This window comes from Schistocerca piceifrons, chromosome X, assembly GCF_021461385.2.
Source record: "Schistocerca piceifrons isolate TAMUIC-IGC-003096 chromosome X, iqSchPice1.1, whole genome shotgun sequence".
NCBI classification, from domain to species: Eukaryota; Metazoa; Arthropoda; class Insecta; order Orthoptera; family Acrididae; genus Schistocerca; species Schistocerca piceifrons.
Genome location: NC_060149.1, coordinates 126,515,881 through 126,530,656, shown reverse-complemented (window position 1 = coordinate 126,530,656; position 14,776 = coordinate 126,515,881). Strand labels below are relative to the sequence as shown.

General features: G+C 40.9%; 1 protein-coding gene across 1 annotated transcript in view; it reads left to right on the top strand.

Moving 5' to 3' along the window:
* Positions 1-14,776, top strand: part of LOC124721504 (tyrosine-protein kinase transmembrane receptor Ror-like) — a 132,274-nt gene that overhangs the window by 45,085 nt on the left and 72,413 nt on the right. Inside the window, exons 3-4 of the mRNA XM_047246520.1 lie at positions 6,149-6,273; positions 6,367-6,689. Coding sequence (XP_047102476.1) covers positions 6,149-6,273; positions 6,367-6,689 — 448 coding nt within the window. The remainder of the gene's footprint in view (positions 1-6,148; positions 6,274-6,366; positions 6,690-14,776) is intronic.

Here is a 14,776-nt window from a genome sequence, read left to right as displayed (position 1 = left end):
ATCCTAATACATTGCTTACGTATGGGCCAGACGCACAATTACAATTTTAAACATGTTACAATAGATTCAACATGTGTTACACTTCAATTCTGTTATAGCATTTCTTGAAATTTGACATAAATATTAATATTCACATCGAAAGTTGCTTACATTTTCTTTAACATAATGACACGAAAAGAAAAAGAAATGAAATCAAAACATTGCTTACATTAATTCATCGAAAATCAGAAGGAAAAATTATTATATGTACAGTTGTTGTTGTTACAAACTCCCTAAACCTTTCCTACTTTTGGGAGATTTTAACACACATAACCCCTTGTGGGGTGGCGCCATGCTTACTGGCCGAGGTAGGGAGGTCGAAAATTTACTGTCACAACTCATCCTCTGCCTCTTAAATACAGGTGCCCCCACACATTTAAGTGTGGCACATGGCACATATTCAGCCATTGATCTATTGGTTTGCAGTCCTGGCCTTCTCCCATCCATCCACTGGAGAGCACATGACGACCTGTGTGGTAGTGAGCACTGCCCCATCTTCATGTCACTCCCCTGGTATCGTGCCCGTGGATGCCTACCCATATGGGCTTTAAACAAGGCAAATTGGGAAGCCTTCACCTCTGCTGTCATCACCGACTCTCCCCCACATGGTGCCATCAATGTTGTCGTTGAGCAGGTCACTACAACGATCGTTCCTGTGGCGGAAAACGCATCCCTCATACTTTAGGGTGCCCCCGGTGAAAGACAGTCCCTTGGTGGTCGCTGGAAGTTGCTGAGGCAATTAAAAAGTGTTGGCGAGCTCTACAGTGACATAAGTGGCATCCTTCCCCAGAACACCTAATATCCTTTAAGTGGCTCCGTGCCCACATTTGCAAGCTTATAGAACAATGGAAACAGGAGTGTTGGTAGAGGTACATGTCAACCATTGGGTGCCATATGTCATGTTCCCAAGTCTGGACGAAGATCAAATCTCATTTTGGGTACCAGTCCCCAACAGGTGTCCCTGGCATTAACATAATATCAATGTCGTGGTATATACCGATGCAAACGCGATTGCTGAGCACTATGCTCTAGACTCTGCATCAGAGAACTAGCCCCCAGCCTTTCACACCCTCAAATGGCAGATGGAAAGGGAAGTCCCCTCATTCACTACATGTCACAGTGAACCCAGTAATGCCCCATTTACAGAGTGGGAGCTCCTCAGCACACTAGCACATTGCCCCAACACAGCTCCTGGCCTGGATCAGATCCACAGTCAGATTATTAAACATCTCTCGTCTGACAGCAAGCGACATCTCCTCATCATCTTCAACTGGATCTGGTGCGATAGCATCTCTCCATCACCATGGTGAGATAGCAGCATCATTTCGGTGCCCTAACCCACTCAAAACCTGTTTGATGTGGATAGCTGCCGGCCCATCAGCCTCTACAACTTTCTCTGTAAGCTGCTGGAACGTATGGTGTGTCGGCGGTTGGGTTGGGTCCTCGAGTCACGTGGCCTAGTGGCTCCATGTCAGGGCGACTTCCGCCAGGGTCACTCTACCACTGATAATCTTGTCCCCCTCGAGTCTGCCATCCGAACAGCCTTTTCCAGATGCCAACATCTGGTTGCCATCTTTTTTGACTTATGTAAAGCATGCAACACGATCTGGTGACATCCTATCCTTGTCACATTGTATGAGTGGGGTCTCCGAAGCCCACTCTTGCTTTTTATCCAAAATTTCCTGTTGCTCCATACTTTCCATGTCCAAGTCAGTGCCTCCCATAGTTCCCCCAGTTTATAGGAGAATGATGTTCCGCAGGACTCTGTATTGAGTGTGTCTCTATTTTTAGTGGCTATTAATGGTCTAGCAGCAGATGTAGGTTCGTCGTTCTCACCTTCTGTGTGTGTGGATGACTTCTGTATTTCGTACTGCTGCTCCAGTACTGGTGTTGCTGACCGGTGCCTACAGGGAGCCATTCACAAGGCACAGTCATGGGCTCTAGCCCACAGCTTCCAGTTTTCAGCCATGAAGTCATGTGTCCTGCAGTTCTGTCAGTGTTGCACTGTTCATCCAGAACCAGAAGTTTACCTTAATGATGATGCACTCACTGTAGTGGAGTCATATTGATTTTTAGGACTGTTTTTTGATGCCCAATTGACTTGGCTACACTTGGCTACCTCACCTTCGTGAGCTTAAGCAATAGTGCTGGCAGCACCTCAATGCCCTCCGCCGCTGGAGCAACACCAACTGGGGTGCAGCTCGCTCTACACTGCTGCAGCTCTACAGAGCCCTTGTTAAATCCTGTCTTGACTATCTCCACCAGGTTGAAGGTTAGGTGTGCATAACTGCTCGCCAGTTACGTTGCACACGTTCGTAGTTCCCCTGCGCATCCAAATTACCGTCTCCTTTTCCCAACCACGGCGATTCATTTCCCACATCAGCGTCCCAGGTCAGGGCTTACTATCGTGGTTCACGTCCGGTCCCTTCTGTCTGAACTGGAGTCCTTGCCTTTACCACCTCTCCTTGAGGTCCATTCACGTACACCTCCATGGTGTACACCTAGGTCGCAGATTGTTCTGGACCTTTCGCATGACCTTAAGGACTCCGTTAACCCTGCGGCTCTCCGCTATCACTTCCTCTTGATTCTCGACATGTACCAGGGCCATGAAGTGGTTTACACCAACGGCTTGATGGCTGATGGTCACGTAGGCTTTGCGTAAGTTCATGGAGGACATATTGAACAGCACTCTTTGCCAGATGGCTGCAGTGTTTTCACTGCAGAGCTGACAGCCATATCTCGTGCTCTTGAGCACATCTGCTCATGCCCTGGCGAGTCATTTCTCCTGTGTACTCACTCCTTGAGGAGCCTACAAGATATCGACCAGTGCTACCCTTGCCATCCTTTGGTAGCATCCATTCAAGAGTCCATCTATGCCCTGGAACGGTCCTGTCATTCAGTGGTGGTTGTGTGGACCCCAGAACATGTCAGAATCCCAAGCAACGAACTTGCCGACAGGCTGGCCAATCAGTCTACACGGAAACAGCTTCTGGAGATGGGCATCTCCGAAGCTGACCTGCGTTCTGTCTTACGCCGCAGGGTTTTTTGCCTTTTGGAGTATATAAATACTTTCGTTTGGATATTTTTTTTGATTTTGATATTTGCATGTTAGCTTATAAAACTGGAAGGTGAATATTCAGTAGTATCAGCCTGTTGATTCCAGAAATAATCTGGTTTAACTAAATGGCAGTTGGTCATGAAAGTATTAAAGTTCAAGATACTACTTGATTCATACCCTGTATGCACCTGCAGTGGATTCCCTACTCTCATGTAAAATGTGCAGTGTTCAAAATTTTGCTAATTTATTCAAATTCTTAAATAGTGGCTTAATTAGATAACCAAAGGCACTACCTGATGCATAACAATTAGGGCAACAGAAGTATAAGGTCAAACCTGGAATTAAGCAAGCTAAAGAGCTCAAATAACGAAAGACTTTTTGGGTGTGGCTGAACTTTTAATTACAGATATTATTTAAGTTAATTTATTTTTGGAAAAGTGAAACTAGTTACTGAAAAGTGTGAAATTAGGGCTATTCAACTAGCTATGTCAATTTTCTTAAAGTTACTGATTAGCTCACACTAATTTTGCCATTGCACACTGTTGTAATAATTACAATTACCAATTTCTCTTAGCAAGCTAGGTTTCAGACAAAACTAAATATGTCTCTAGCATCAGCATACTGGAAACTGTACCATGAATAAAAGGTGTCTGTAAAGTATTATACAAATAGTATTTTGGCAGTTTTGGGTATATACAGTATTATATAGATATTGCCTGTTTAATCAAACACAGTTGTAAAATAAGGAAAAAATAGTTCATTAAAAGGAGTATAATAATAGCAGATGTATTAACCGTATGATTAACATTATCTAAAATAACAATTCTTATCATCAAATGTCAAATAAGTTATTGCTATCATCAAAATGTAAATGCAGCATTAGGGCATGAAAATATGCTGTGTGATAACTGAATTGAATTGTGAGCCTGTTGTGTGTGTGTAGGTGTTGTCATCTAACTTTTATAATGACTTATCATACAACCTTGTAGTACTCAGCTACAGAACTGGATACATATATTTAGTGAACAAAGACAGATCATGTTGGTTCTGATAGTTCTCTTATTCATCAAATGGCTGCTTCTGAGATATTTTGAAAGCTGTTGTTATTAAGTGTATTGATTGTGTAGTCAGCACATTTACCAGAACTGTGGAAGTGTTTTAACAGTCATAGTACTGTGGAGCAGCTGACTGTCTGTCTAATGAAATTGTTGCTAATCTAGCAACATAATTCTAACGACTATTTTCAGACACATTCTTGTAGCCTAGGGGATTAGACATTCTGCTATGAGCCATGGCTCATGTGGCATTATCCACATACGCTGTCATTCTACAGTGCATGGCGAGGGTTATTTTAGATAGCCAAACTCTGTGCCCATTACCAGTGAATGCATGTGCATTTGCTTTCTGAGTTTATGATTGTGTTACATACTGGGTTCATCTGATAATGCTGCCTCTTTTCTCTTTTCAATAAAAATGACAATGTTGTCTGAACATACATACAAAAATCTACATATATATTTTAAGCACAGATTTCATCTTGTATAGTAGCAGATAGCAATCCTTAAGGATATGTGGGACTTAATGGAACAGTACATCGGGTCCATTGATAAATATCTAACATCAATATAAACAGTAAAGACCACATTGTATATACAGTGCTTTGATATATCACAGTAGTGCTACTACCACTTTTATTAAATTACTGCTGCATCAGATTATTGTTTTGCAGAAGGCAGGAGAAAATTTGTGTGGAATCAGCTATTTCTTAATGTTTGACTGATTTCAGCTCCTTCAATTTACATTTGGTTTTATTCAGAGTTAACACATTTATTTATTTATTTGTAACTAGTGGATTCATGTTGTTAAGTGCTATTAGGTGTCTGATGGCAACATGATAGAAATAAAATAAAAATTACCACAGATTTTAAAATAAATGCATGTTGGCTGGCAAAGGAAAATATTTTAACTAGATGACCTTTGATGAAATAAATTTTTTGTGGCACACTGCATGGCAGAGACAGGAAAACAAAGAAATGGGTCAGAGAAGTGGAAGATGTAATTATAACAGTAATAAAAATTAAATGGAAAGTGGACAGTACATACAGGCAGATAAGTGGATGGTAGATGGACCAAGAAAACTGTTTGCTAAATGCCAAGAGATAAGAAGAGGCAGAGGCAGTGACCTAATCATAGGTGGGCAGATAACATTCAACACTGAAAAGTTCCACATCATGGCAAATTGTTGCAAACACAATTTGTGGAACTTGCAGAAAACTAAACTGATCTAAACTGCACTAAGCAACGTGGTGGTGGTGGTGGTGGTGGTGGTGGTATCGGTATCAATATCATCTGCAGGCACTAGGAAGATGTATGCAAAATACAGCTGCTGCCTGGTGGATTAGTGTCGAGGTCCGGTGTGCCGGCCAGTCTGGATGGTTTTTAAGGCGGTTTTCCATCTGCCTCGGCGAGTGTGGGCTGGTTTCCCTTATTCCATCTCAGTTACACTATGTCGGCAATTGCTGCACAAACACTGTCTCCAAGTACACATACACCATAATTACTCTACCAACCATTGAGGTTACACTTGTCTAGTGTGAAATGTTCTCGTGGCAGGGGGGAGGGGGGGGAGATCCACTGGGGGCACAACCCCGCAATAACCCTGGGTTTGGTGTGGAGGGTGGCGGAGGGGTGAGTGGACTGCTGTAGCCTGCTGTGGGCTTGTGAACCACTGAGAGCTACAACGGGAACGAAGCCTCTCCGTCGTTTGTAGGTCCCCAGTTCAATACAATACAGTACCACTTAAAGTGTCACTGCGTCTCTATATTGCAAGTGGCAGATAGAAACTTGGTAAAAATTTGCGATCCACATTGTGGGTAATGAGTCAGTTTCTGATTGTGCATCTGGGGTTATTACATTTTAAGATTAATTTCATAGATCACTAGAACACTGTAGTAAGAATGATGCGTGCAGTAAAACATGGTTCTGTGGAACTTGTGCTTTGTGGAATCTGTATGCAATTTAATTTAATGGCTGCATGTTTTCTACTTACAGGTGTACCAAGGAAAAACATGCAGCACATTTCTTGCAAATAAAAGTGTGTACATTCCTCTTGCACAGACCCAGATTATGCTAGAGCGTAAATTGGAGAAAGCATTTATGGTTGTCACAACTTCAAAGTGAGTTTATATCATATTATGTTTTACGATCCTTTCGAGAACGCTTGTAAATTAAATTTAACATTTACAGTCATTTTGTTTTTAACATTACAGAGATCTTTCAAAAGGTTGTGAAGCCTTTGCAAGACCTTCTTTATGCTATTCTGCATTTCCATTGTGTCACATGTCAAGTTGTGTTCCTGAAAATGGAAAGGAGAACTGTAAACCAGGTGCACGACCCAGGCGTATTTGTAGAGAAGATTGTGAAATTTTGGAAAATGAAATGTGCAGTATGGAATATGCAATTGCCAAAAGACATCCCTTGATTGGGCAACAGGTACAGCTACCTGAATGTGATCATTTACCTGTACAAGGATCTCAGGCAAGCAAGGACTGTATAAGTCTTGGTATTCAACGTGCAGGAAACATTGAGCCAAGTGAGTCCTTAAATTACTCCTTTGTAGTGTTTTTAGTTATCTGTGTGTGTTAATATTACTGATCATTTCTGTTGGATAGTGAATTCCTTATATCACTATGTTGTTTGATTATAGAAATAGTTCTTAAATATTGTAAACAAACAGTCTTTAAGTACTTCTGTGCCACTTCCAGTGTTATTCAACAGAGTAGAGGTTACAACTAAATTCCATGGTGGTTTTATACATTTGTGGCACTTGAAAAATGAAATTAAAGTAATAAAATTTGTTAATGATCTTAAAACTTCTGAACTTGGGCTTGAAGAGAAAATCCTTGAAACATCAACAAATGCTATAAACTACTGTTCCTTCCTGTAAAGAAAATTGCTTGAAGCGTAGTGAATAGCAGTTCCACATAATAAATTTTTATAACAGTATGGTTGTTTAGGAATGCAAGGAATTTGGGAAAAAAAGAAGAAAGCATACAAAGTAAATTCATTCAGTTAAAACAAGAATGGAGGGCAATGGTGGTATATGTCAGCAGACTATGTCAATATGTCACAGTTCATACTCTACTATACTCCTCTTATTTGTCAAAGCAGTTTAATGTGAAGTATGTGGTTGCCACTGCTATTGGGAACTCAGAAGATGTAGAATATTGTAGTAGAGTGTCCAAAATGCCCCCCCCCCCCAATTTTGCCTTTTCATTCACAAGTGGTGTGTAGGAAAAATGGTTGTTGGTAAAGCTCCGTATGAGCTCTAATGACTATCTTCTTGTCATGGGCATTTCACGAGACTACATGGTAGGAAGTAATATATTAAGCAACTCGTCTGGGAATGTACATTCTTGAAATTTCAACTGTAAACCACTCTGTGATGCATAACACCTCCCTTGTAGTGCCTACCATGTGAGTTAGTTGAGTATCTCTATAACATTGTCTCACTAAGTAAATGTTCCTTAGATGAAGCAAACTGCTCTTTGTTGGATCTCCTCCTCCTCCTCTTCTCTCTCTCTCTCTCTCTCTCTCTCTCTCTCTCTCTCTCTCTCTCTCTCCCTCCCTCCCTCCCTCCCTTGTTCATCCTGCTGGGTAATGGTGCCAGGCTCATTAACAGTACTTGAGAAATAGTTAAACGGGTGTTTTGTGTGCCTCTTCTTTTGTAGATGAATTATGTTTCCATAGGGTTCTTCCAATAAATCTCAGCCTGGCATCAGCATTTGTGCTAAAAGTGCACTTTTGGTGCCCATGGCATTTCCATTTCATGCTGTTGTTGATAGCAGTTCCCATGGTGAATGATAGGAAATGAACAAGACAAATCATTAATCGAATGTGGGTAGCTGTAACAGGACAAGGCATATCTGTGTAGATCTATTGGAATGCAATTTGTTTAGGCATGGTGTTCGAATTACGAGCCCACCCAGCATGCAATGGAAGGGACATGCATGTTGCCTCTGGCTGCTGGCTGAAGGCAACTTCTGCTCTGCTGGGAGCCCTTATGGGTGCAGGTTGCATGGTTGCCATGAGGTCTGTCCACTTGGTTTCAGACAAAGCACCAACCATGTGTGGGTTTCTTCTCGAGCCCGTGAGAACAGAAGCGAGTGGCCTTTATAAAGTCTCAATAGCTTTGTAATCATCTATGCATGTACAGCACAAACAATATTATGTACAGAGACACAGAAGGCGTAATACGAAAGAGGGTTCAATCGCGCCTCTAATGATACAGAGATGTCGTCTGAGTGTTTTATATAAATGATATTAGAGAGACAAATAGATTTGCTTATAATGTATGGACTTGATAGTTTATAAATTTTATTTGATCACACCACCAAAGAGGTTGAGAAATCAAATTGTTGCTCTTGTTGAGCCCCATCGATGAGATTATCATATGGTCCATAACTCTAATAATGAAGACGAGAGAATCAGTTTAATTTGGAAATTAAATGAATTCAGCAAAACTTGCATACAAAGACAGATACACTGAAAACATGGCAGTATGTATTGGCAGTGAATACATACATTATTCAGACTGTAATATTATTATTTTTTATTATCCATTTGTATTGTTTAAAGTTAAATGTACATAGTTTTTTTGGTAGTTTGAATTTCATGAAAGGTACATAAATTCTGAATACAGCAATGGAAAGAAGAGACAACATCTGATGAAAACGATATGCATCTGTAATTGTAAAATAAATAACAAAGGTGCCAAGAACATAAACAGTTTCTGACATTGAAAGCTCAAATTGTGTATAATTAAACTCTGATTTACAAGCAAACTGTCTGGGTTCCCGGGTTCGATTCCCGGCGGGGTCAGGGATTTTCTCTGCCTCGTGATGACTGGGTGTTGTGTGATGTCCTTAGGTTAGTTAGGTTTAAGTGGTTCTAAGTTCTAGGGGACTGATGACCATAGATGTTAAGTCCCATAGTGCTCAGAGCCATTACAAGCAAACTGTGGTTTTTTTTAGAAAATATTATGATATATGTTTTTGAAGTATAGTTTTAAATGCAGCTAGTGACATGATTGCAATTTCAATTAACTATATGTATAAAAAAAATGTGAATTTATGCTGGTGATCACATGAGGGACTTACGCAATGTCACTGAGTGCACTTGACGTGAGTGGGGGATCTGGAGAGGGGTGACCGAAACTTTAAAAGGTCTGCAGCCAGGTTCCTTGTGGTCTCTCTCTCTGTCTCAGCCTTGTGGGTTGGCAGTCAGAGTTTGGAAGTTGGAGACGATTGGTTTGAGCAATGGTATAGTAACGGCATAGGTGTTTGAAAATACTTCCCGTGTGGACTCTGATCTATTTTGTGCAATATCTCAACTTAGTTTCTGGCACAGTCGCAGGACTTCAGTTATTTGGGCCCAGTTTTTACTCTGATAATTGTGCTATGTGCCACAACAGTTAGAGGAAAATGTTTTTTTTTAAAAAAGCTGTGAACACAACCTGATGTTTTCTAGCTAGCTTACTAAATTTATGGTGTGTTGTTATCCACCACTGAGGGCTCGAGTCATATCATTTATCACTACACAATGTAGCATTGCAGTAGCCAGCCACATTGTTTGTCTATAATTCCTTATGCATTTTATATGAAGGTATCTGGTGTTTTGTTCCCCTCACAGCAATTTACACTGTGCTGTTTGATCTGACACTAATGACAGTGTTAGAAATTGTGATATATTATGGAAAAACAGTCAGATATTTGTGACAACCAAGATTATAAACTACTAGGTCCTAGACTAACTATGACCTTGAAAATTGCAACATTTTTCAGAAAAAAAGCATGATTCGATTGAAGTGATTCTCATTATTTGTCATATACTATAATGCGATTGGCTAAGAGCAATGACAATGAGTTTCCAACAGTAGTGTGCAACAAATGAGCCACAGACCCTGTTTGTGTGTTTAAACCACTTTCTGTGTTATTTATTTTATGTGGTCATTCCACTTTTAATTGTCTCCAGATGGTTACTCCTAGTTGTTTTATGGTAGTTACTGTCTCTGGAGATTTGTCACCTGTAGTGTAATTTAACAGCAGTGGGTCTCTCTACCTATTTGTGTACAGTGTCACTTATTTATATTCAGGGTCAGTCCCTGCTACACATATTGATCCTCTGCAGGTCATCTTGCATTTCACTACTGTCCCTTGACATTGCAACCTTCATATAGATACAGTATTTCTTAAACTGTGTTTTCAGATATCTCAAAGGTTCTGCGAAAATATCATAAAAAACACACACAAAAAACCTCTACAAAATTAAAAAGAAACTACAACTAACCATCACTTACATTTACTACTCTACATTTTCAATATAACTGTGATACCGACAGTGAATAAGGATGTTTCTCGTGTTGGACTAGTGGCCAATTTTCCTGCCCAGTCAGAACAAGTGCAGAGGGCTGGACGTTGGGAGCTCCAATGTTAGGTGGGCAATGGAGCCACTCAGAGATTTGGAGGAGGATTTTCCAGTGGCTGTTGATTACTATGGGTGCAACTGGCTGCAAATTGTGGTTCGTGTCAGCATGAATAATGCTGGGGGTTCTGAGGTCATCCTTGCTTCCTTTCAGCAGTTGTCTCATAAGTTTGAGGAACATGCCTTGGGATCAGTGATGAATGCCTGTGGAAATCAAAGATAGATCCACCACAATATTCTCGGAGAATGTTTGTGCTTGTAGATTCAAAATATAAAAGTTTAATATGATATTCTAAAACTGCAGGAGCATCCATAGTAAGGTCTCAGAATTAGTATTGCTTACTAAAGGTAATAATGCCCAGATAATGTTAGGAACAGAAAGTTGGTTGCAACTAGAAGTGAATAGAAACAAGATTAAAAATACAGATTGAAATATGTATCACAAGGGTAGCTCAAGTAATTGTAGTATTGCAGTAAAGAATTCAGTAATAACTAGTGAGGTTGTCATGGATTCCTAGTGTGAAATAAACTTGGTAAAGTTAAGCATCAGAAGTTGGTCAAACACTGTAATTGAATGCTTTTATAGACTACCTGCCTTAGGAACTGTGATGGCACGCAGATTAAAACTGTGTGCCCGACCGAGACTCGAACTCGGGACCTTTGCCTATCGCAGGCAAGTGCTCTACCATCTGAGCTACTGAAGCACGACTCACGCCCGGTACTCACAGCTTTACTTCTGCCAGTATCTCGTCTCCTACCTTCCAAACTTTACAGAAGCTCTCCTGCGAACCTTGCAGAACTAGCGCTCCTGAAAGAAAGGATATAGCGGAGACATAGCTTAGCCACAGCCTGGGGGATGTTTCCAGAATGAGATTTTCACTCTGCAGCGGAGTGTGCGCTGATACGAAACTTCCTGACAGATTAAAACTGTGTGCCCGACCGAGACTCGAACTCGGGTCCTTTGCCTTTTGCGGGCAAGTGCTCTACCATCTGAGCTACCGAAGCACGACTCACGCCCGGTACTCACAGCTTTACTTCTGCCAGTATCTCGTCTCCTACCTTCCAAACTTTACAGAAGCTATCCTGCGAACCTTGCAGAACTAGCACTCCTGAAAGAAAGGATATAGCGGAGACATGGCTTAGCCACAGTCTGGGGGATGTTTCCAGAATGAGATTTTCACTCTGCAGCGGAGTGTGCGCTGATATGAAACTTCCTGGCAGATTAAAACTGTGTGCCCGACCGAGACTCGAACTCGGGTCCTTTGCCTTTCGCGGGCAAGTGCTCTACCATCTGAGCTACCGAAGCACGACTCACGCCCGGTACTCACAGCTTTACTTCTGCCAGTATCTCATCTCCTACCTTCCAAACTTTACAGAAGCTATCCTGCGAACCTTACAGAACTAGCACTCCTGAAAGAAAGGATATAGCGGAGACATGGCTTAGCCACAGTCTGGGGGATGTTTCCAGAATGAGATTTTCACTCTGCAGCAGAGTGTTCGCTGATATGAAACTTCCTGGCAGATTAAAACTGTGTGCCCGACCGAGACTCGAACTCGGGACCTTTGCCTTTCACGGGCAAGTGCTCTACCATCTGAGCTACCGAAGCACGACTCACGCCCGGTACTCACAGCTTTACTTCTGCCAGTATCTCGTCTCCTACCTTCCAAACTTTACAGAAGCTATCCTGCGAACCTTGCAGAACTAGCACTCCTGAAAGAAAGGATATAGCGGAGACATGGCTTAGCCACAGTCTGGGGGATGTTTCCAAAATGAGATTTTCCCTCTGCAGCGGAGTGTGTGCTGATATGAAACTTCCTGGCAGATTAAAACTGTGTGCCCGACCGAGACGAACTCGGGACCTTTGCCTTTCGCGGGCAAGTGCTCTACCATCTGAGCTACCGAAGCACGACTCACGCCCGGTACTCACAGCTTTACTTCTGCCAGTATCTTGTCTCCTACAAGTAAAGCTGTGATTACCGGGCGTGAGTCGTGCTTCGGAGCTCAGATGGTAGAGCATTTGCCCGCGAAAGGCAAAGGTCCCGAGTTCGAGTCTCGGTCGGGCACACAGTTTTAATCTGCCAGGAAGTTTCATATCAGCGCACACTCCGCTGCAGAGTGAAAATCTCATTCTGGACCTTGAAGAGTGTTGTTAACAAGTTTCTTGATCACACTATTTTAATAGGGAGAGGCTTCAGTTGGTCAGGTATAAACTGGGAGACTTATGTGATTGTAATTGATGTCATATACAGGGATTTGTGTGACATTATGTGGGCCTGAAGACTTTGGTGAGCAAGTCCAAGCAGAACTCGGGACACAACAATGCATTCAGAGGGCCATGCCCGGGACACAACATTGCATTCAGAGGGCCATGCCCAAGTATATCTCGGGTCATGATGTTATACGAGGCATGAGTCACCAGCCATCTATTGCCCGAAAATGGGACTGGTTTCATATGAGAACAATGTGTTGACTTCTTGCTATCTGTTCCTTGACAGGTGCTGCCCTCTGTTGTTAGTTTATAGAATAACTTCTGTAGAAGCTGTAGCAAACATAAGAGCTGTGCTCGTGGCCGACTCAGCCACTGTGTGTGTGCATTGTCATGAGATTCATGTGTGTACTTGTTAGTTTTGACACTTCCTGTATCTGCTTCAAATATGTCACATTTGTTGACTGAGTAAGAAATTTTAGAAATTCTAAAGGATAAATTGAATGCGTCTGGATTGAAAGGAGAAATATCTGAGTGGGAACAGTCTGAAGAAATTGGTGAAGGACTCATCTACAAAGATACAGCACTGGCTCAAGAAATTGTTCGTAGTGCAATTATTAACAATAGACTTGTAGGACGATACCTTTCGTATAAAATTCCTACAATTGAGATGAAGCAGCATCTAACAAGCGTTTGCAAGATTTCTTTGGAGGAGATGACACAGTCTACTGGTAAAGTAAGCAGGAAAGATACAAGCTGGCATTGCCCTGATTGCAGTATACTTGTCTGCATATTAGAACGTTTCAGACTTTTACAAAGAAAGGCCAGTTATGTGTGAAATTGATCAAGAACTCAACCTGCACTTTTTTTGGAAGGATAGTTAGATTTCCTATCATTATTGTTGTAAAATTTGTGATCTGTCACAGAATTGAAATAAAAGTGAAAAATAAACTTTAAAGTTCGGTATTTTTTAAATTATGTATTGCCCTTTAAGATGTTTCTAACAAAACTGTGGCAGTAATATTTTAATTAATGGCATAATGGCTGATTTTCTGGGTCCAAAATTTAAGTGACTTAACTTTAAAGTGTTAACAGGCTTGATCAGAACATTATTATAGAAACATAAATCTTCAACATATCATGTTTCTGGTGTTACCTGTGTGGAACTTTTGTAGATGGAGCTGGATTTATTTGACCATGGAAGCATCAAACCATGGAAAAACATTGGTCTTAAAATGAGAATTCTGTTTTGTAATAGTTTCCTGGATGCTGGCTCCTATTTGTAGTAGTTCATTGAACTGAGTTTAATGAGACACTCTTGTCTTGGTCACTATCTTTCTTTATTATTGCTCCTGATTATGTGTTTCACTTTAGATGCATCTTCAGATAAATTCTGGGGTAAAGAGTACTAACATTTAAAAGGATGAAACAAACTTTTATATAAAAACAATGTTTGGAGTAATTGTGGTGATGTGTAAGTTGATCATTTACCTTATGCATACATAGTATCTAGACAGAGTTTGAAACATCTTAGTCAACATTAAAAGCCAAATTGGATCTTGCCATGCAGGGAATTACAAAATAAACATGTTTGGCTACCAGGTGGCTGTAGTGAATGGCATATAGCAAATATAATTTCCCACATTAGTTAAAAACGTGAATCAATTATTCCTCTCCTGATACATTCTAATTACAGCATGAACATATAACATTTTAAAATCATTATACCTGGATGTTACTGTGCATTGAAAATTGTGTGACTTGAATCATGAAGTGCTGCATTTATGATACTGTTTATTTTATTTTTTTTTTATAAAGAAGCAAGACTAATTATTACATACGTAGACAAAACATATGACTGCAGTATTAATATATGACTATAGCTAGCAGTGTTACATGTATAGAGGAATATGTATAGGTAACTTTATTTTTGTGACCAGGTGAGGAAAGAAGCGTTATATACATCACCTTAGGTGTGTAGCTGTGTGAC